The sequence below is a fragment of the Equus caballus genome, chromosome 21 (assembly GCF_041296265.1).
Source record: "Equus caballus isolate H_3958 breed thoroughbred chromosome 21, TB-T2T, whole genome shotgun sequence".
Classification (NCBI taxonomy): domain Eukaryota; kingdom Metazoa; phylum Chordata; class Mammalia; order Perissodactyla; family Equidae; genus Equus; species Equus caballus.
The window spans coordinates 72,479,818-72,502,435 of NC_091704.1; the positions used below are offsets into that span (position 1 = coordinate 72,479,818).

The 22,618-nt window shown below is 58.4% G+C and overlaps 1 protein-coding gene across 3 annotated transcripts in view; it reads left to right on the top strand.

The window, feature by feature from the left end:
* The window catches only part of SLC9A3 (solute carrier family 9 member A3), a 52,891-nt gene that overhangs the window by 17,626 nt on the left and 12,647 nt on the right, over positions 1-22,618 (top strand). For all 3 annotated transcript variants that reach the window (XM_070246164.1, XM_023625902.2, XM_023625903.2), the window contains exons 2-7: positions 13,204-13,506; positions 16,947-17,107; positions 18,967-19,045; positions 19,744-19,921; positions 20,769-20,989; positions 22,090-22,292. In XM_070246164.1, coding sequence (XP_070102265.1) covers positions 13,204-13,506; positions 16,947-17,107; positions 18,967-19,045; positions 19,744-19,921; positions 20,769-20,989; positions 22,090-22,292 — 1,145 coding nt within the window. The remainder of the gene's footprint in view (positions 1-13,203; positions 13,507-16,946; positions 17,108-18,966; positions 19,046-19,743; positions 19,922-20,768; positions 20,990-22,089; positions 22,293-22,618) is intronic.

Below are 22,618 nucleotides of genomic sequence, written 5' to 3' on the forward strand. Positions count from 1 at the left end.
TTGTGTATCCTGCAGCCTTATGATAGTCACTTTTAGTTCCAGGAGTTTTCTCTTGATTCTTTGGGGTTTTCTTGCCCCTGCCCCTCCCTGCCCAGAGAGGTCAGCTGGCCAGCGTGCTCGCCCTGTGACTCCTGGTTTTGCTGACCGATATTGGGCATTTTAGGCTCTCTTGGCCTGGACCTTACACGGGGGTGGACGAGGTGGGAAGGAGTTGTGATGTGAGCTGACCGCATGTGGGGCTCTGGCCAGGGGAGACCTTGGGGAACTGCTCCCCCTGCCATGCTTGCTCTCTAAGTTCTCCCACCAAATGCTGTGCTTTATCAGGACTACACGGACCGTCTTCATGGCCACAGGATAGCATGGGATCGCTTTCCATTTCCCGTACAACCTTTTGTTTTACCGGAAGTTAATGATTGCCTGTTGTTGGCTCAGTTTTCTCTGTACTTAAATAATTCTGCCCAAACTCCTGACAGGCTGCTGTGCTTGGCAACATGCCTAAGGCACCCCCCTCGCCCATGTTCACCAGTTTTCTCGTGAGACTTTGGGGTAGATCTGATTTCCCCCGTTGTGCTGAGTCCCTGGAGACACAAGTCCTTCCTTCTGGAAACGTGTGCGGTTGTTCTGCTGATGCTCCCTCTGTTCATTCCTTCTGAAAGCCCCATGGTTGATTGCTGAGCCCCTGCGTCCTCAGCTCCTCTTATGCTGCTGCTTCTGCATTTTCTGTCTTTGACTTTCTCCTGTGTCTTCTGAGAGAGCGCTTCAGCTTCATCTTTCAATTCTTCCGTTGAGTTTTTAATTTCTGCCCTTACGGTCTCTTGTATTTTTAACACGAGGCTTTAAAGTCTCTGGATGTACTTTCTGGTCAAGGATGCAGTGTGCTCTCTTAGTCATGACGGTGGTGATGATGGCACTTGAGGCTGCCTCTCTGCAGCGTTTCCTTGCTTGCTTTGGGTGCTTCCTGGGGTCTGGCCACTGGTTTCGTGCCTGGGAACCCCCAGAGGCATCCTCGGGCTGGGTCCCCGTGTGTGGGAGCAGGCTGTCACAACCCCAGGGGAGCATGGGGGCCGTGGGGTGGGGGGCCTGGGACACCAGTGTCTTGAAACCCCTCCTTCCTGTAGGCCAGGCCAAAAACTGAAAATAAAGAAAATAAGTGACCCCCTTTCCCCTTTGCTTTCCTCGGGGTGGAGAGGCAGCACTCAGTCTACCGTCCTGCACTAATCTGACTCCATCTGTACAACAGCTCAGAGAGGTCTAGGCCAGGCTCCCACGACGAGGAAACCAAGTCTATAACTTGCTAGGAAGCGGCCAGACAGGTCCTTCAGAACAGAAAGCCCTCAAATGTGCAGAAACCATGACTTCTGATCCCGCCGATAGGTGCCGCTCCATGGGGTGGCCCCGGCGTGGCAGGCGTGCCCCGGAGCAGCTCCCAGCCCAGGGCCTGCCCTTGGCCCATGACCCTTCTGCCTTTGGAGCAAATGGTGGGAACTGCGGGGGGCATCTCGGCTGTGCCATTTGCCTCCAGGAATGATGTACATACGTCAGTGCAGTTTTCCTGGAGAGCCGGTACCCACGCGGGCCCCTGACCTGGCGGCCGTCTTACAGTCTTCCCACCTTGGGAAAGAGGAGCCCTTTGTCCTCCTGCAGCTCAGCATCAATATCAAATATCAGTCGTCCCCATCGCCTCCTGTGTCCGGGCAGTGGCTTGTGACAAAGTCCTGGCTTCCGAGGACAGTGCTGGGAGAGTCCTGATAATGGTGACTGCTTCGATGGGGCAGCCACGTGAGCAGGCACAGACTGGGTTTACGACGCCTTGGGACATTGCCCCACATTTATCTGCACAAAGGATGTCCCCAGAGAAAACAGCCTTACTGGAATTCTTCACATGAAGGTATAAAGGTCAGAGAGATCTAAACTTGCCCCCGTAAGGAATCCGTCTGCAAAATCCTTGTAGCCTTTTCAAGGGTCCCTCACGTCCCCCAACCACACCCCAGAGTGAAGCGTCTTTGTATCTTTGCTGCAGTGGACTTTACAATGAATTTGGTCATTAGAATCAATCACCAGACAGCTGGTCGACCACAAACCCCAACTGAGGTTGAGGTTTTCTCCTCCCACAATAGCTTCTGACAGTATAACTAAGTTTTTATGTTCTTGAAACTTAAAAATTTGAAGAAGAATGCTTTTTCTGGTTCGCCCGGCCTCGAGGGCCACCGGCTTTGAGTCTGCTCCTTCTGTAAAAGCAGAGTCACCGCTCATGCCCTTCTCCAGCCCTTGCTGTGTCTCATGCAGAGAAGGGAGCTGGTGTGGTGCCGTGCTGGCACCTGTGTGATTCTGGTGTGGGCGCCTCTTCTGCCAGCCTTCAGTATAAAGAACTTCTTAAATCTATAATCTTTCACCAAACTGGGGACATTTTTGGCCGTTGTTTCTTCAGATTTTTTCTACCCCACCTGCTCCTCCTCTCCTCCTGGGACTCTGACTGTGTGTTGGACCTTCTCATGCTGTCCACAGGCTGCTGCAGCTCAGTTCACTTTTTCATCTTTCTTCTCTTTGTTCTTCAGATTGGATCACTTCTACTGATCTGTCTTCAAGGTCACTATCTCTTCTGTCATCTCTATCCATTGAATATTTTATTTCAGATATTAAACTCTTCAATTCTAGATTTTCTGTTTGGTTCTTTTAGATATCTTCTGTTTCAGGGGTCAGTAGATGACAGCCCATGGGCTGGCCACCTGTTTTTGTAAATAAAGTTTTATTGCAACATAGCCGTGCTCGTCTGCTTATGTATGTTATGGCTGTTTTTGTGCCAAATAGCAAAGCTGAGTAGTTGCAAGACAGACTGTCTAGCTCACAGGTCTAAACGATTTACTATCTGACCCTTTTAGAAAAAATTTGCCAACCCTGCTCCATTCTACTGCTGAGATTTACTATTTGTTAATTCATCACAAGCATATTTTCTTTTATATCCTTGAGCATAGTTATAATAGCTATTTTTAAATCTTTGTCAATTCTAACATCTGGGTCATCTTGAGGTCTCCTTTGATTTATGGGTCCCATGTTCCTGTTTCTTCATATGTTTAGTAATTTTGCATTGTTTCCAGGACATCATTGTGATCCATACGTTGTAGAGACTCTATTCTGTCACTGCTCTGGAAGAGTGTTGACTCTGTGGTTTCGTTGCTGCTGCATTGCTGTTTTACCAGGACTGGACTGAAGCTACAAATATGTCACCCCTGTGGTGACGGCAGCTGAAACCTCTGTCCAGCTCTTTCAGCTTCTGTGAGCAGCTCGAGACCTGCCTCTCATGCAGTTTTAGTCAGCCAGAGACTTGGAAAGAGTTCATTGCAGAGTTTGGGGTTTGGCCTTTCTGGCTCCTTCCTTTCTAGGGTTTGCTCCTTGCTTTTCAGCCACTGTGGTCACCCTGAGCGCTGCCCTCTGGTTCTTCCACCCACTGAGACAAGAGTTTCTATTTGAGTTTCAGCTGCTCTGCGTGGCCCCAGCTGGGACTTGCTCTCTGGAAAAAGCCATAAAAAACAGGGAAATCTGGGGCTGGCCTGGTGGCACAGTGGTTAAGTTCGCACGTTCCGATTCTGTGGCCGGGGGTTCACCAGTTTGGATCCCGGGTGTGGACATGGCACTGCTTGTCAAGCCATGCTGTGGCAGGCGTCCCACATATAAAGTAGAGGAAGATGGGCACTGATGTTAGCTCAGGGCCAGGCTTCCTCAGCAAAAAGAGGAGGATTGGCAGCAGATGTTAGCTCACGGCTAATCTTCCTCAAAAGAAAAACAAAACAAAACAGGGAAATCGCTCAATGCTTGTCCCTTCCCCAAAGTTTAGAGCCCCCTCCATTTTCGTCTCTCTTCAGTGTCTTAAGTACTTGCTTTACATGTTTTTTCCAGAGTTCACAGTTGTTACATGGCGGAGAGGTGGCACAGTGGGAGCTGCTCCACTGGTACCCAGCCACAAAGATGCAATTGTCACAAATCCTCTCAAATCTTTATTTTAAGTTCGAGCCAATCGTGAAATCATAAGAAAGCAAAGCTTACAACATGTAATCCGTGGAGCACTTTAGGAGCAGACTCACACAGAAGAGGGCTTGGGGAGAGAAGGCACTGGGTGTGGAGGGGCCCCTGCTCCCAGCCGGCTGGTGCTCCGGCTCGGGCCTGGCTCCCGCTCGGGCGAGTCACACCACAGGCCCAGGCCACTCACTCGCGGTTCACTTGCCAACACTTACTACTGATTTTTGTTAATATGTATAATCACATACGATATTATCAATAACACCTGCCTCCCTATGAGGGATGGCATCTGGGGTGGACTCCTCTGAATACTGGATGAGGGTTTTATTTTTTTTAAACGCTCCCCTGAGTCTCTGTCCAGGGCCTGAGCTGGCCAGGGCGGCCTGCAGGAGGCCCAGCCTTCCTTCTGTCCTCACATCTCTTCTTCACGATGGCTCAGAGTTGAAGAAGCTGCTGCTTCCCTAGGAAGCCTTTGACAGTTTTCACTTTTTAATTTAAAAATGGACAAAGTTTGCTTGTGCTTTGTAAACACATAGTGTTTAAAAGGTCTGTGTCTGTGAGCAGAAGGTCCAGTCCTGGAAGGCCGTGTGGTCCTCAAAGCCCTGCACACATGGCCCAGGATGCGGCCCCTCCCGACGGGGCTGGCACCACCTGCTTGAGAGAGTGGCCCCCTCCCCAGGGAGAGGCCAGGGCCTCGCTCCACCTGATGGTGGCCTCAGAGCACTCGTCTGCCACACCCTGCAGGCAGGAGTGGGGTCTGCTGGGTGACACTTGTGGACACTGTAAATGTCTCTACCTCCTGCCCTGGGCTCAGTGGCCGACACATTTGCTGTAATTCCTCGCACCAGGCTGGGTGACCTCAGCTAGTGACATGATCCGAGAGGAGTGGACTGGTGGGGAGGGGAGCACAAAACCAGCCCCTCTCCTGGAAGTATGGCGAGGGGACCCCACACGTGTCTGTAGAGAAGGCTGGAGAGTTAGTGCTAGGGACCCGCGTGCATATATGTGTGTGTCTGTGTGTCTGTATCTGTGTGTCTGTGTGTCTGAATCTGTGTATCTGCATGTGCCTGTGTCTGTATCTGTGTGTGTCTGTGTATCTGTTTGTGTGTGTATCTGTGTGTCTGTGTGTGTGTCTGTGTGTGTATCTGTGTGTGTCTGTGTGTCTGTGTATCTGTGTGTGTGTCTGTGTGTCTGTGTATCTGTGTGTGTGTCTGTGTGTCTGTGCCCCCGAGGGTGACATTTCAGGTCCGACCCTGACCTGCTCGTCCTAACAAGCCATGTGGGCCCCTGTGCATCCCACTCTTTTCTCTGGAAAGGGCTTCACTGTTGGGGCTGGTTGCTTGTCCAGCAGGTTCAATTGGCCACAGCTCTCCACGTTAAAGTAAAACCAGAGGATTTACCGTGCTGCTGCGTTTGCGTGGACTCAGCTGAATCCTGTTGAGACATCCTTGGAGGCGGTGGCCACGCAGGGCCTGACCCCAGGGCCCGGGTCCCCAGCTATGTTCCGAGGGGCGTGACACGCGTCAGCGATGACCTCCCCAAGCCCCCAGCACCCGCTTTGTCCCGGTCCTCCAGAAATGGCTGGCTGGCTGGCCAGCCGGTGCCTCCTGACCTTTGACATTGGTCAGAGGGTTTGTAATTAGAACTAAAGTGTGTGTTCCCCTGTCGTTACCATTCTGCCACAGAGCCATTTATGCTTAATTAGCTGGAACTCCTCAGGCCTCGGCAATCAGTTACCTGTGGTTTGGAAGTCAGTCCATTAACGCTCCCCTGTCAGAAGGTACCAGCCGCAGCAGGGGTGCTCCAGACCTGCCTCACCCGGCTCCGCCGTGGCCTCTGTGTTCTTGGCTGCTTTGATTTTGTCCTGGACAAACACTCCGTCCCATCTCCTACTGTCATCCTCGCTCTGCCGTGTCAGTCCTGGGCATGTGTCTCTGTGCTCTGCCTGCACCAGCACCTCAGATGTTCAGAGTCTAAGCTGCTGCCGTGGTGGCGTCCACAGTGCGCAGGGAACAGCGTCTCTCTGTGTGGCTCCCTCTTAGCTCCTGCTCTAGCTGCAGCGGAGCCCATGTCAGGCTGGCCAAGCGCGTTCCCTGCGCCCTCACGCGACACGCGCAACTCACAGCTAGTTCTGTCTCCGTTTCCCTCAGGGTCTCTGACGTCCTCTGCCCTTTCCCCCTAAAGGGTGTGGCTTTTCCTCAACAAACACAGTGGATTTGATGCAGAGGTTGCTTCACACGCCGGCTTCCTAGTCATGCCCCCCGGGAGCTCTGATGGCGCGAGGCCTGAGGACGCTGGCCTTTCTCTGTGTCTGTGGCTCAGGTTCTGGCTCAGGTGGATGTGAAGGCCCCAGGGCTGTGGGCCCTGAGGAGGCTGTGGGGCTGCTGCTCAGGCTCGCCTTTGCCAAGCCCTTCTCTGGGAAAACAGCTGCCACGGGAGCTGGTGGCCAACCCCACCTGAGCATGTGGCCCCAGGGCATGGACAGAGATGCCGGGGTTTCTGGCAATGGAGACAGAGCCGGGAGACTCATTTCTCCATTTTCCACCCCCACCACCAGGGTCCCCTCCCCTTATGCGTCCCTAGAAGACCAGGCTGCCCAGGCGGTAGGAACCCAGCCAGTGGACTGGATGTTGACGCAGAAGTAACGGTGGGGCCGCCTGCACTCACATGGGCTGCGGGCTGCAGCGGGGATATGGTAGGAAGAAAGGCCCTGTTGTACTGACCCCACTATCTCCGCATGTCCTCAGGGTAACCCTGCGACACAATGTCACCGTCGTGCAGGGGGCAGGAAGGAGGCGCCTGGCCTGCAGTGTGGGGCCTGACCAGGAGCTGCGTCCCGACCTGTGCTGCGGAAAGCGCTGCCTGCCTGGGCTGGGCCCTTTCCAGCCAGAGAGCCCTCACCGGCCGGCAGTGGGAGCCAGGCCCGCAGGGCACTTGGGCTGGGAGCTCGGCCTACCGACTCCTGAAACGCCATTATGCGCTTAATTGCTGAACCGCTAGCAAATTGCCGTTTAAAATCCATCCAGTCTTTGGTTTAATTAGCTCATTACAATGCAGACTGCCTTCTGAAGGGGGTCACGGGAGAAGAGGGGAGCCACCCCAGGGCCTGACCAGTCCTAGCCGGCGGGACATACTAGTGAATTCCCATCAGCTGGAGACCCTCGAGTTCTGGGTGGAGATGGAGAACCAGACCAGTTGAGACTGTCGCCCTCCCGTCATCCCCAACCCAGAAAGACAAACCAGTTACCAGAGGCGGACCGGCTGCCGGTAGCCCCATCTAGCCTGGGCTGGGCTGGAGGGATAGGCAGAAGGCCCAGAAGACCGGGTCCTGGCAGGGCCAAGCTACCGAGCTGATGGCAGGTGAGGGCACAGAATGAAGGTCCGGGGGCTCTCCCTGCTGCCCACCACGGAGCTCACACCACAGGAGAAGGACACGACGTCCTGCCCAAACTCCAGCTCAGGAGGCGGCACGTGGACCAGATAAGTCAGCAGGTGGAGTCAGAGCATCCTCCCCACATACAAGCCTGCACACAGACAGAGGACAGAGCCGCCCGTCAGGCAGGAACAGGACAGGAAGAAACACCTCGGTTGCTGCGAGGGGCACCAAGAAAACAGGAGGGCGGGCGGAGGCCCACCTGGGGTAAAATGTGACCCCATAATAGGAGAAAGGTCCCCAGAGAGCTGTACTTCACGGAGAAGGATCAGAATACAAACCCAACAAAACAGAGCACAAACTGAGACCACAAAATGGTGACATTATAAAGAGGATTTTCATAGCTAAGAAAAGCGCTGAAGAGCTCACACAGTGTCATAGAGTAAACCAGAGAAACCAGTGAGGAACCAGGAACAGGGTGCAGCTGGCGTGGAGACGAGCCCTGCAGCACAGGAGGTGGGAGAGGTCCAGTGAGCGCAGCGCAAAGAGGACAAAGAAGACGCGGTGGTGAGGGGCCGGCCTGATGAAGAGGAAACAGTGGTCCAGTGGAGGCAACAGGAGTGGAGATGGGACAGCACCCCCTTCTCCCTCACTCCAGAGGCATGGCACGCTCCTGCTGCACATGTCACTCCACAGGATGCCGCGTGTCGCCTGGATTGACAGTGAGTTAGGAGCATGGAGCCTGTGTGGACCCCGAGGGACCCCAGCCCCGACGATGAGCTGGAAAGAGTCAGCAGAGGTGGAGCAGGTGGGCCGGCCGGGGCTGTTGGGGGAATTAGGACATCTGGGAAGCGTCCTTGAAACGGAGGAAGAGCAGATGCTGCATGCTGCACAGACGTCCCCAGTGTCAGCGGAAAGGAGGAAAGTCAGGCTGAGCTTTATCTGTGCGGCAAGGATGCTCGCAAGGATGAAAAACTTCTGACAACCAGACAGGGAAACAAGCAAACAAGTGCCCCTCAGCTGAGATAAATGAGTGGAAACCAGGCCGGTCTGGCCCTTCTGCCATGTGCCACTTAAGGCCTGCGGGAGGTCTGGCTGTGCGACCCCAGAGCCCATCCCAGGGCTCTCGGGTTCTCACCTGGCATCAGGCAGACATCCACAAAACACGAGAGGACAAAAGCAGCCACTCCAGGGCAGGAAGAAGATAAAGGTTAAGACTGGGGAATAGAGCAGCTCCCGTGAGAGCTGCACCCGTGCCACAGGAGAGAAGAGATCCTGATGCCGTAGAGACACAACTGCCCGAGAGCAGCAGGCAGTAGAGGGCGGGAACACCAGCCTCATAGGAGCCTCAGGTCGTCTGTAGATGCTGCTACCCAGAGCCACGCAAGGACCTGAGGGACGTCGGGAGCAGACTTCTGAGCCGGAGGACTTTCTCTCTGGGGATGGGCGGGTCCTTCAGGTTCATGACATTTTTTATGTTTGTGTGTGAGGAAGATGGGCCCTGAGCTAACATCTGTGCCCATCTCCCTCCATTTTGTAAGTGGGACACTGCCACAGCCTGGCTTAATAAGCGATGTGTGGGTCTGTGCCTGGGATGTGAACCCGTGAACCCCAGGCCGCCAAAGCAGAACTTGCAAACTCAACCACTATGCCACCAGGCCGGCCTCTATTTTTAAATATTTTCTTTGTTAAATTCAAGTAAAGTTAAATTGAATGTTAAAAGTTTAGTAGAAAGCAGAGGAGTCTTTAAGCATAACACAAAACTCAGGAGCCGTAGAACCAAAGACACTAAGCGTCCTGAGAGACGCCGCCTCGCGCCCCGAAGAGCCTTAGCGTGAAGACAGTGAAGGGGAGGGGCAGCGCTGCGGCTGTGCAGGGGGCTCACGCCGCGAGGAGACGTGAATGTCCACAGCAAAGGGGGGAACGCCTCCCAGACACGAACAAGTGCTCGAACCTCATTTGTTACAAAGAAAATTACGTTAGATCTACCTGGAGATGTGGTTTCTCCCCTGCCTGGGACGAGAGACAGGCGCGCCCCCCGTGTGGTGGGTGTGGCAGGCGAGCTGAGTACAGGACACAGCACTCTCTTGACCTTGAAATGTAGACGCTCCCACCCGCTTCTAGGAGCCCACCCTTCACTAAGGGTGTGTCCACTGTTGTGCTGGCCAACTGAAAATCACGTGCCTGTGCCTGGCACCGTGTGCGTGTGTGTGTGTGTGTGTGTGTGTGTGTGTTTCTCTCTCAGTGAGTAAAAAGTCCGAATAGTTCTGCCTGTGGATTTTCAGGGCTCACTTCGAGCAAGGGCATCTGGTCCACAGGCAGCCTATCTCCCATCCACCCGTTTTCCTAATTAATAAGATTTTATAGTAACCAGCCACCGTGCAGGAGCTGGGCACAGGATCAGCCAATGGTGTCAGCGAGTCCTCAAGCTCCTGAAGTCAAAGTTCTGTTGTTGTTGTTTTGTTCAGGATAAGCCCGGCCCCGCCGCAGCGTCCTGCCCTGCTGGCCGCAAGGCTGTGGAAGGCAAATTCACAGTAACTGGGTTCCGCCATGAATCTAGTTTTGGAGGTTGTGGCTGAGGACTAAACCCCACCTATCGCCTCAGCAGGGCTCTCGAGAGTCCAGGGCCACTCGTCCTCCCCAGCCCAGCCCTGGGCTTTCGTCTTTCGGTCTCTGGATTCCACCTTCCCAGAGGCCCACAGACCAGCCGTTCTGGGAGCTGCACTGGGCAGGCGCCTGGTCACAACCTGAAAGGGCAGGAGGAGCGGGTAAGAGGCTGTCACAGACGTGATTCCCACGGAGCCTCACCAGGATGGGAGGAACCAAGGGAAAATGCACATTTTGTAGAAAACAGCAACTTGTGGGAATGTGATCAGAACTCCAGGGGGTGGCCCTCCACATGGCTGCTGGGGGCTCGCTCGGAATCCATGAGGGCAGGCGAGGACAGCCCCTCTGCCCCAGGGAAGGGTGCCCCTCACTGACGGCCCAGCCCAGGACAGAGGTGTGGTCCGGAGCAGCCACAACCCAGAGAGGGCTGCGCCTGCGGGAGAGAGTGCTCTGGGCAGGGACCACCGGCTTTCCACCAAGCCCATCAGAAAAGAAGAGAAGATGAGAAACCCAGCTATTTCTGGACATTATAAACCGTTACGGAGGCTCAGGATGGAGGGGCACGTGCCCAGTCCTTCCTGTGACAGCAAAGCAGGTGGGCCCAGAGTCTACCACAGAGGACCCCACAGCAGGTCTCCCCAGGGGTCATTAGGATGCAGATTCTGGGCCTTCCCAGGCCCTGCTGAGTCTGGTGTCTGGAGTGAGGCCTGGACCTGCAGGGGTTCTTGCACTGCCCTGTGGGCTCAGCTGCGAGCCACGGGTTGGGGGGCTCAGCCTCCCAGGTCTCCTCCCAAAACACATGGCAGCTCCCAATGTCACGGGGCCCAGGGGGGTTCGGCTGTCGTGGGAAGAGACCCATTTCTCTGTGCCTTTGACCCTGTGCCCGGATCTGGGGCAGCAGGTGCTGCCAAGGACTCAGCTCGGGCGCTGTGTGCGAGGGGAGGTTGGCCTGGTGGCCATGCCTTTCCTTCCCAGCATCATGGCCCCTCCCAAGCTCAGAGACACCCCCTCTGGGGTGCCTGAGCCTGCAGACCTCAGTGAGGCCAAACCCTCTGATGTTCTCCTGCTGAGCTGGAGCCAGTGGGCGGGCCGCCTCCGAGGGCAGCACCCGAGGACTTACAGGGAACCCACCCTCCGTGTTCGGAAACAGCTCCCTCACTCTGGGCGGGCACCCTCTGATGCCATTTGTCATGCGTGCCCTGGTGTGTTTGGTAATCGTCAGTCACATGGCAACATTGAGGCACCAGCCCCCTGGGGCCTCCAAGCTTGTCCACAAAGGGGGAACCTCTCTCTGCCAGCTTCCTGGGGGTCCCTCCTGGGGAGAGCAGGGGTGCTGGCCGCCCCCCCATGTGTGAAACCTTGCAGAGGGAAGAACGGAACCTTGATGGGCATTCAAGATGTGCAGGAGGGCCCCGGGGCTCTGGGGGGCCTGCAGGGCACGGGAGGCAGGGACTGGACTCCCAGCGGGTTCTCAGATCCCCAGAGCATTAACTCGTTCTGCCTCCACTGGCTGAAAGCTGATCCCTCCCAGAGCTCAGAGCAGGGCCTTTGCTGGTGAGCGAGGGTCAGGGAGGCCACAGTGTTCCTTACCTAGACTTGGCGAGGGCTGTCCATGGGGACAGAAGGAGGACGTGGACCCCCTCCTCGGGGAGTCGCTCGAGAGCCAGCCGCTTGCCCACCCCTGCCAGTGACCCCGTAAATATAGGTGAGGAAAGAGGGAGGGTGCAGAGCTCGGCGAGGTGGCCTGGTAGGAAGGGTGGGGCTGGATCAGAGCCGCAGACCCTGCCTCTGAGCCTGGCCTCCCTCTCCAGCCTCACCCGAGTTCCTCCTCTGAGATGGGGCAGCTTAGACGGGTCTCCCTCACCCTCTGGACCCACTGGACCCTCGGCCACTGGACTCTCGCCAGATAGTGCCTGGCCCTCTGCATCCCCGTTCTCCAGCTGCTCTGCAGGGAGCCAGGGTCCTGGCTTCTCAGGGGACTGCTCTCCTTGGAGTTTCAAAGAAGATCTCTCAGTAAACAGAACTTCAGTGAATGAAAGAGACAATTATCCCAAATATTTAGGCCAAGGGAGTTAACCTCTTCTGTCAACAGTCCAACTATTTTGAAATCAGGCTTAACATAGGAATTTTTATCACTTTTTTTCCTGAGTCTTAAAATAGAACAAAGGAGGAATGGGTCCCAATGGGTCTCTGAGGTGCCCACTCAGGTGGCAGGGCCCCTGACCCCAGGTCCTGGCAGGGTTGATGGGCTGAGGGACCCAGGGGGCTGAGGGGGCTGGCTGGCAGAGGGGGGACCTCTGGGGCCCCATTGTCCCCCAAAAGCTTGAACATGGGCAAGGAAGCTACTTCCTGTCCCAGGGCCCTGAGGACCCTGGCCTTAGAAGGCTCTATTCCTGGGGGGTCATGACCCCAGCAGAGCTGGGCAGAGGGGACGGTCCCTCCAAGGGAGAGTAAAAGGCACCTGGACTCCAGGCCGGGTACAGGCTCCACACCTTGACGAGTCAGCACAAGGTCCAGCGGGGGTTACTGAGGGGTGAGGGCGAGTGGGCCATGGGGCCCAGGGTACGCGGGGACCTTGTGCTCTGCCCGCCCAGTGTGGGTTTCCTCCTTAGGCCCCAGTGCAGCCACTCCAGCCTGACTATCCTGGGGCTCTACCCGCCCCGTGCCCACCTCCTCCCCACCCTCATGGGCTACCCGCGGGAGGCCGTCCTCCGAGTGGGAGGCCTGCGGGCCACACGAGTGGACCAGGGGAAGTGCTCACAGACTGGACGTGGGCCTTGCCTCCCAGGCCATGTCTGCCCTGTGGTGTCAGGATGGCCCCTCCCAGAGCCCCAGGTGGACCCCAGAAGGCGTGGCCAGCCCAGCCTCTTCCTGGGTTTGAACAGGGAGGCCCAGGAAGTGGGTCACAGAGTTGCCGGCACAGCCAGTTCTGTCCCCATCAGCTCATGCGCAAGCATGGGGAGGGGCACCCGCTCCCAATGGGAACCTGGCCCCCGTTCACATCTGCCCAGGAGGTGCCAGGAGTGGGTCTGGGGGCTCTGCAGATGAGGGGCTTCGGGGTCCTAGGCTGCCGGCTCCCTTAGGGCCTCGCTGGGTGGGTTCTCGAGCCCCTAACCCTCGCCCCTCCCCCACAGCCCTCTACCTGACCCCCAGGTCAATAGCATGTCCTCGCCGGGGGCCCGGCCCTCTGACGCTCCCCTCCCCTGCAGGCTTCCACCTGTCCCACAAGGTCACCAGCGTTGTCCCCGAGAGTGCGCTGCTCATCGTGCTGGGCCTGGTGCTAGGTGGCATCGTCTGGGCGGCCGACCACATCGCCTCCTTCACCCTCACGCCCACCGTCTTCTTCTTCTACCTGCTGCCCCCCATCGTGCTGGACGCTGGCTACTTCATGCCCAACCGGCTCTTTTTCGGCAACCTGGGCACCATCCTGCTGTATGCTGTCATCGGCACCGTGTGGAACGCGGCCACCACCGGCCTGTCGCTCTATGGCGTCTTCCTCAGCGGCCTGATGGGTGAGTGGGCGCCATGGTCCACCCATCCACTGAGTGGGCTCCTCGAAGTGGGCACCCATCAGGGTGGGCTCTTCCAGGACTACCTCTGGACAGCCCCTTTTAAGAAAGCTCAGGTGCAAAATGCAGACCTACAAAGGAGGCAAGTATTTCAGGGCAGTGAGAAATGTCACTGGTGGGTCCATTAACTCTCCTGGTATGTTTACACTAAGGTTTAATTCATAAATAGTCAGGCCACATGTAGCTCGTCTGGGCATCCCCAGGCTGCTTAGGAATGGATTCCTGTCCGACCAGGTCAGCCGGCAGGTGAGGTGGGTGGGAGCAGCCACAGCTGCTGTCCCTCCTCCTTGGCAGGGAGGTGGGGTCCAGCCTCACTCCCCTGTCACCAAGCCCCCAGGGAAAGAGCAGAGAGGCGCCCCCCCCACCACCTGGCAGAGGCCGGCACCCAAGCCCAGGATTTCAGAGACGAGGTGCACCCGTGCCTGAGCAAAACGCAGTGCATTGGGTGTCATTCCACTCGAACCTGCAAGAAAAAGCCATGCCAGCTCCTCTCTTGTCACCAGTTCATCCGTGTGTCTCTGCTACCTCCCCTGCTGGTGTTTCCTGCAGTTTGAGTTACTTAATTCAGCCCTGGCCTCACCCCAAGGGCGCCCCACCCACCTGGGAGTCTGTCGTCATCTGCCTGGGAAACTGGAGCTGTGAGGCCAGGGCCCCACACTGACCTGCCGACCTTGAAGGGCCCGACGTGCTACGCATCCCTGGGTGCTAAGCTGCCGTTTGCATCTGGGGTCTGTGGAGAGAGGGTGGGTGTTGGCACCCACAGCACTGGTCCCTGCGCTCGGCCTTGGCCTCAGACCCTGCCACCAGCAGAGCCAGACTCAGGGGTGGGCCCAGGCTGGCGCTTCGCCATCTGGTTGAAAGAAGAGCAGTACCCCGCCCGCCCCATGTGGATGGAGACTTTGAAATCCTAATGACAAAGGAGATGCATTGAGAAAGAGGGGCCAAAGTTCCCCTGACTGGAACAGTCACCTCGCCTGGCACATTTGTCACCTCGGGACTTTGTCCTGACCCCACGTGGAGCCCGCTCCCTGGAGCCCCTGCTGCCGTCCAGCACCATCTGCCTGGCCCAGCCCAGAGAAACCCACCAAGGGTGACTCAAGGCTGCACATGCCTGTCCAGGCCCCCCAGGTGCTTGAGCTGCAGGCGCCGGGCAGATGTGACTGGATGACATTTACTGGTGATGTCTTTAAGTGGCCGGGACACACCTAAGACGACACGGCCTCTCCAGCCACGGGGCTCGTGGCAGGGCTTCTGGGTTTGAGCAGCTCTGGCTTCCTGAGGGGTCACAGCACCTGAGGCCTGTGCTTCTCCCTCAGGATGAAGCTGGCCAAGGCTAGGCATTGGCCAGGGTCACAGAGCAGAGCCCATGGGCCAACGAGTCTCTCCTGTTCCTGGACTCCTGGAGCCAGGGGCACGACAGAGCTGGGCTGGCAGGGGTGGGTCTCTGCAGACCAGCGCCAGGCTCTGAGGTTTGGCTCAAGGCCAGCCTGGGTTGGGCCACAGGTGGGCCCGGCAACAGGCATCCTAGGCAGGCGTCTGGCAGGTCAGCCCAGGGACAGGCCCTGCAGAAGCTCCTGGCAGTCAGGGAGGCCCCCACAGGTGGGCCATGGTGGCGAGAGGGGCTTGGGACGTGGAGCCCAGAGGCCTTGAGCCACAGTACGGTCCCTGGAACCTTCCTGGCAGGGCTGGTGGGAGGTAGCCTGTCTTGCCAGGGAGGAGGGCAGGCTGCTCCTTGCCCAGGACACCTCCTGCCTGGTGTGGCTGGCTTCTGGAATGCACCACCGGGCCTGTCAGGGTCCTTGGCAGCGAGAGGCCAACATCCGGGGTGGTGTTGAAGGATGGTCTGGCCTGGAAGGTAAATGTCGTCTGGACGTCCTTGTGTTTGGACCCAGGAGGGACCAGGCATTCTCACCACAGCATCTGGGAATGAAAGCAAAACCTGGTACGCCCCCCCCCCCCCACCACAAAAGGGACGTCTTAACTCATGGGAAGCCGGCTCTTCAGACAGCTGTCACTTCTTTGAGACACGGTGATGCTGGTGCACAGGAAACTCCCTCACGGTCCCATCTCTGCACACATGACCTGCTCCTGGGGACCCCAGCTGGGCCCTGAAGGAGACTCAGGAGGACCTGCGTCTGGCCAGGCGGCCTGGGCCTCTCTCGCCCTCCCTCTATCTTCTCTGCTCCCTCGGCAGGCCTCTCACTGCCCTCAGGCCTGACTGGCCCCTGGGCCCTTGGGGTCCACTGGGGTCTACTGGGGTCCACCTGGGCTGAGGAGGGGGCGTCAACATTAAGAAGGCAGCAGGAAGGCCCTTGGCCAAGGTCCTCTTCTGACCGAGCCTGCTGAGAGCAGGTGTGACACCGGGTGGAGTGGAGACAGAACAGGCATGCATAGCCCCTTGAGGAAGCAGGTCCAATGGGCCGTCACTGGGAAATGGGGGTTTACATATGGCTTCTTGGCGATCTGGCACCTGAGACGAATCTGGGAAGATTGCAAAGGATGGAAGTGCATTTCAGCAAAACCTCCGCATCCAAGGGTGCCCGGGAACCCCTGGGCGGGGGCCACTTGGCCCAAGGAAGTGGGCTGGACTGGGCTACATGTGGACACCTCCTTCCGAGGCCCCTTCCCTCCTCCCTGAACCCAGCCCTGCTCCCCTCCAAGCACCCCAAAACACGTCATCCATCACCCTCCCCCTGACCTCCCCAGTCTCCTATCTGTCTCCCGTGTCATCCCAGCCCCCCCAGCAGTCACTCTTGTTGGAGGCCCTTGGGTTTCCCCAGCCCAATCCCTCCCCTGTGAGCACTGTCCCCCTGTCACCTCCCTTCAGGCCAGTCCTGGATGCTGCAGTCTGGGCTGAGACACCATCTGGGGAGGCATTTCCCCTCACCCCATCACATCCACTGTCTGCCCCTACACTCCCTTTAAGCTGGGCTGCAGGCTCCTTGGGGCCGGGGTCTGGTCCGTGCTGTGCATTGCCAGCACCCCCAGCCCCTCATCTGCCAGCAGCGGGCTCCCTCGTGGGCTGGCCAGGAGGTGATGAAGGAGAGGACCAGGGCCCATTTGGCTCCTGTGGTCAGAGTGGGACGCCTCCCCCAGGAGGGAGACCAGACTTTCCTAAAGTGGAGTGGGAGTCAGTGGGAGGAGGTGGGCAGTCTGATCCTGGTTCCATGCCAGCCAGCCCCAGACCTGAGAGAATCTGAGTCCCCCCCAGGGGGCTCCCGTTCCAGCATCACCAGGCAGCCACCTGAGGCAGCTCCGGAAGGCCGAGGGGATGACGTGTGTGGGCCTCAGCTCCAGGCAGCCCCACTGGGCAGGGGAGGTTGTGGGGGTTCTGCTGCTGCACAGCCCCGAAGGGCTCTCCCCACAGCCCTGCTGTCTTCCAGGAGACCTGAACATCGGGCTGCTGGACTTCCTGCTGTTTGGGAGCCTCATCGCCGCTGTGGACCCGGTGGCCGTGCTGGCAGTGTTTGAGGAGGTCCACGTCAACGAGGTGCTGTTCATCATCGTGTTCGGGGAGTCGCTGCTGAACGATGCGGTCACTGTGGTGAGTGGTGGCAGGAGAGCCCCGGGCATCAGCGTGCGGGAGGTGGGTGCGTGCGAGAACTGTGGCCTCTACCGGGGCCCCGCACCCCTCGGGGGAACAGAGGACAGCCTGCCACTGTAGGTAACCGCAGGGTGGTGGCCCCTGCTCCAAAGATGCTCCTTGGGTGCGCTCAGCGGTGTCCATGCCAGCTCCTCTCGCGGGAGCCGGCTCCTCCTGGCTCAGGACTGCCGGCGTTTCCATCAGGCTTCTCCGTTCATCCCTCGCAGTCCTCTGATCCCCACTCACACCCTCACGGTTGAGGATTTCACTGACAGAATCCCACCGTTGCTGTTTCCAGAGCACGGTCTGTCACTTTGGGTCCACCCATTCCTGGTTTTCCTAAAAGAATCGATAAATAAACAAAATCTCACAGGATTGAGGCAGGGGAATCTGCCAGCGCCCACGGCGCAAAGGCGGTTACACTCCAGGAGGGGCGCCCGGGAGCCTGCGGGGCCCATGGGCAGACGGGGCAGGAGGACCCTCAGGCCAGGAGGCAGCTCTCTGTAAAGAACACGAGAATCACGACACGTGAGGGGTGCCGTCTCAGCGTCACCGTGGCCACATGGAGTTTTCACAACGTCCCTAGATGGGTCGCCACCTCCGTGGATGTGAATCGTTCGGTGACACGGGCGGCACCGAGCCACCTCCTCAGTGGTCCATCGAGCGGTGTGTTGGCCACCTCCTCAGCCGATCCCCATGCAACCCCTGCCCCAGCCACTGCCTAGGCCACTGAGGACTTTCAGACACAGTGGGCACAAAGCTCCCCCTTCGCTCTGAAAGTGCGGTGGCGTCTCTAAGAAATCCTCGTCTCTTGTGCTCCTTCAGGTTTAGGCGGGTGAGGAACCCTCAGGGCCCGTGGCACCAGGCTTCTCACGTGCAGATAAGAGCTTCTTTAGGGCGTTTGACAATCAGAAACGTGGCCCAGCTGCTCTGAGGTTGCTGGGCCTGCTCTGCATGTGGCTGCCGTGTCTCCCTAGTGGCACGAACTTCTGCCCAAGTCAGGGGCTCTTCAGGGGCCTTGCATGAGGCTCCTTCTTCCCTGCCACCTGTGTCTTCATGGAGAGGCCGGGTGAGCTGAGGTCTGGATCCCAGCGCTTGTCGTGGCCACGTGACCAGTCCCTGTGCACACACATGTGCATCGTCAACCCTTTTGTAAATGCAGCTTTGCACACTCCCCTTGGGGGTCCTCTCTCCCCTTGAACAGCCCTGGAGGGCACAGACTTGGGCCACAGAGACAGGTGTCTTCCTGAGGGGCCTGTAGCCCACCCAGAGCCGCCTTCAGCCCCTCGATGTGGAGCCCCGAGCACAGTGTCAGATTGCTCAGCTCAGAATGCACAGCTGTCTCCAGCTGTGCCTCGGGTCAGAGTCCTGGGCTTTTTCTCGCAACGTCTTGGCAGGATAAGGTTTAAACATCAACAGACAGAGACGTCAGGGGCTGCGAGCCCACTATCCGGAGTCGCCGGGACAGTGAAGTCACTGAAAGGGAAGCTCTGGATTTGTCTCGGAAAATGGAATTGAGTTAAACACAGTTGGTTTGCTTTATGGTTGCCCCTGCGGTAGGAAAGAGCTGGCTTCACTCCTGAAGTTTCCGGTTCCTTCCAGAACATCCTTCCGTCCCATGTCCCACCTGCTGGCTCGTCTTTGGCCTTCTTCCTGTTGACCCTTATTGCCCTGTGACGATTTCCTCCCTGTGGTTTTCAGTTTCCAGAGTAGACGACTTGGCACTCCAGCCCCAAGTCCACAGGCCTGGGCCTGGGACAGGGAGCCGTCAGGCTGACCCGGGCTGACCAGGTGTTCTGTGTGCCTCTCTGTCCCCCCAGGTCCTGTACAACGTGTTTGAATCTTTCGTGACGCTGGGTGGTGACAACGTGACTGGCGTGGATTGTGTGAAGGGCATAGGTGTGTGGCTGGCGGGTCTGTGTTTTGGGGGCATGTGGGAGCCCCGTCTCTTCTCCAGAACTGGGCTGACTTGGGGCAGCACCTCTCCTGGGCCATGGGGCTGGGCCGGCCCCTGGGACCCACAGCCTGTGTAGGAACAAACATCTCCGTTTCAGAGTCCCAGTGACAGGCCCCTCCTGTCCCTGGCGTGTCTCATGGACACGATTTCGTCGGGTCCCAACCACCCTGGGAGGCGAGGGTCGTTGCCTCGTCAGACCCATGAAGACGTCTGGGTAGAGGACATGGATCTTGGTGTCCTGGGGAATCCTAGGTGTTTCTCCAGGCAGGCACAGTGACAGCCTGGCTGTCACCGGGAGCCCAGGACCCTGGGCCTTGCTGCCAGCCCATGCCTGAGGGCCGCTTGTCTCGGTGCTGTCTCTATGGTGGGGGTGGGGAGCGGGCCTCCCATGGCTGTTCAATCCCCTGCCGTCCGCGTTGAGGCTGGACCCAAGACCTGGCTTCTCTTCGAGAGAGAGAATCGGCCTTTGTTTGCTGAGCGGTTGGCGCCTCTGTGGGGGGGTTACCAGGCAACCCTGATGAGAAATGGTCTGGAAGGCCAGCCCGGGCCAGTGTCACCCACAACGCACGGGCCGGGCCACACCGTGGGCCACAAAGGGCCATTCAGGTGGCCTCAGCGTGGGTGTCCTTGCCCCTTGCAGTGTCCTTCTTCGTGGTGAGCCTGGGGGGCACGCTGGTGGGGGTCATATTCGCCTTCCTGCTCTCGCTGGTGACCCGCTTCACCAAACACGTGCGCATCATCGAGCCCGGCTTCGTCTTTGTCATCTCCTACCTGTCCTACCTCACGTCCGAGATGCTGTCCCTGTCGGCCATCCTGGCGTAAGTCCTCCCTCGCTCAAGCAGGCCTCGGAGCTCGGAGCCACCCCCTTGGGGGTCCCGGCTGGCCCTGGTGGGCGGGGTGGGCTCACACGTTGGGCCGTGAAGGGCGAGGGCATGAAGGCTGCCACAGGCTCGTCACCACAACCCGGCAAAACAGCCGAGCGGCTGCAAACACCCCTGTGACCCGCCAGGAAGAGGGCGGGAGAGACGCCCCCGCTGCCCCCCCACCCCCCACTTCCCCCAACACGAGGTGTGGCCTGTCATAGGCCTGAGCTGCCTGGCCCACTGCCCAGCTGGAGAAAATTCACTGTGGGGCGAAGAATTTGATCTATCCGGCATTTTCAATAAGGAGTTGGTGGTTTCGCAGAGCTGCAGCGCATGCTCTGAGCAACGGAGGGCTCTGTGCCACCCCTGTCCATACACAGGCCCTTCTAGGGGCTGTGATCGGGGAAGCTGGCTGTTCCCTGGGCCCCATGTCTGCCCTGCGTCCCCCGTCTGAGCCAGCCTGCCTGGCGGTGGAGAGAAACTGAGGCAGCCCGTCCATGGCTCAGGGCTCCCGCGGCGAGGGGTCCACAAACAACAGCTGTAATGTTGGCTGTGGGGGGCCGGGTGTGGGGGGCCATATGTGCCCAGCTCAGGGCCCTGATCCCCAGGAGGAGCCCCATGTCCACGAAGAGAAGGGCTGACCAGTAAGGTGGATGTTTGCCCAGGACACAGAGGCCCTGAGGTGCCACGGGGAACTGGGCCTTGGGAATGGGCCCCAAGCCCCCTGGGTCCCAGACCCCACAAGGTCCAGTGGGAGCAGAGCCTCGGGACCTCAGCCTCACGTGCATCCATCCCGCTCCAGCATCACTTTTTGCGGCATCTGCTGTCAGAAGTACGTGAAGGCCAACATCTCGGAGCAGTCCGCCACCACCGTGCGCTACACCATGAAGATGCTGGCGAGCGGGGCCGAGACCATCATCTTCATGTTCCTGGGCATCTCAGCCGTGGATCCCCTCATCTGGAAGTGGAACACAGCCTTTGTGCTCCTAACTCTGGTCTTCATCTCTGTGTACCGGGCCATCGGTGAGGGTACTGGGTGGATGGCAGGGGGACAGGGGCACGGGGGAGTGATGGGGGCAGTGGGGGTCAATGGGGGGATGATGGAAGTGGGGAGATGGAGGAGATAATGGGCGTCCATGGGGGTGATTGTAGGGTGATTGGGGGGAAGATGGGGGACGATGGCTGGGTGTTGGCAGGGACGGCTGTGGGAAGTCCATGGGAACCAGGGACGTGGTGTTCGCCACCAGCCCCCTTGTTTGCACCCTGGACCCAGTGAACAGCAGATTCAAGAGCCCCTGGGGAGCCTCAGACCAGCCTGGCCATTGGTCATTCTCAGTGAGGGTCCAGGCCTTCTCACAGCCCTGTCGCCTCATGATTGAGATAGGACAGCTGGAGGTCTGGGGGAAGGCTCCAGAACCCAGGGACCCATTTGGTTTCCGGCTGACTCATTCTGGATGTGGTGGCTCATCCATGTTGGGGACAGCATCAGCCACTGAGGAAATGGACTGTGGCCCCTGTGAGCAGGAGCCCCGCTGCCCGGGCCCAGCACCGGTCCCTGGTCCCTGGTGTGTGGTGCCTCGGGGGCTGTGACGGGGGGCCAGCGGGGGTGCAAGGCAGCTCCAGAGGAGCAACGCCTGCTCCTGAGGCTGCTGGGGACTGAACGCTCCAGGGAGCGGATGTGGTGCTGCCTGAGTTGCTTTCTCCCTGCCACCCTCACGCGGTGGCCTTTGGTCCCAGATCTCCCGTGATGCAAGGCCTCGGCCACTTACAGCCACAGTCAGGCCGAGACCTGAGAATTTCCATAGCTGCTGGGAGCAGCTTCTGACACCGCCGAAGACCTGCCCACAGGGGCAGGTCTGACCCGTGGCCGAGAGAGGGCCTGGGCCTGGTTAAAGATGGACAAAGGGACATGGGTGAGCATGGGTGCAGGGGTTTCATTGTTCTGTATGTGGGATGTAGCTGTTGCCTGTCACCATGTCACAGTCCTAGGAGGAAACCCCCAAAGTCACCCCCCAAGCGCAGTTGTCAGGGCAGGTTGGAGGGCCTCGCCTGCGTGCCCTTCCAGGAAGCGCATGCAGGAGGAGCCAGGTGGCTGGTGGCGTGAGTGCACCCTGGCTCTGCAGGTGTCGTCCTTCAGACCTGGGTTCTGAATCGGTACCGGATGGTGCAGCTGGAGATCATAGACCAGGTGGTCATGTCCTACGGCGGCCTGCGTGGGGCAGTGGCCTACGCCCTGGTTGTCCTTCTGGACGAGAGAAAGGTCAAGGAGAAGAACCTCTTCGTCAGCACCACTATCATCGTCGTCTTCTTCACCGTCATCTTCCAGGTAGTGTCTCGAGCCCCATCGTCCTGATGCCAGCCTGCCTCGCCCTGAGGCCGCCAGGGAGGACCCACCCTGTCACGGCACTCCACAAGGAGCCCTTCTGGCCTCCAGGCCCTAATTGCTTTTATAATTTTAGTAACTAGGAGCTGTTTTGTAGGTTTTCATGTGGGCCCACAGGGGACACAGCACGATTTGGCCTAAAAATGTCCTCCCTCGGCCGTCTGGTTAACGAAGCCCCAGCTGACGTTCCTGGACCAGAGGCGCCCGGGAAGGCGTCCCAGTTCACCTTGCTTTTGGCTAATCTGGGGAGCCCACTGCAGGGCCTCAGG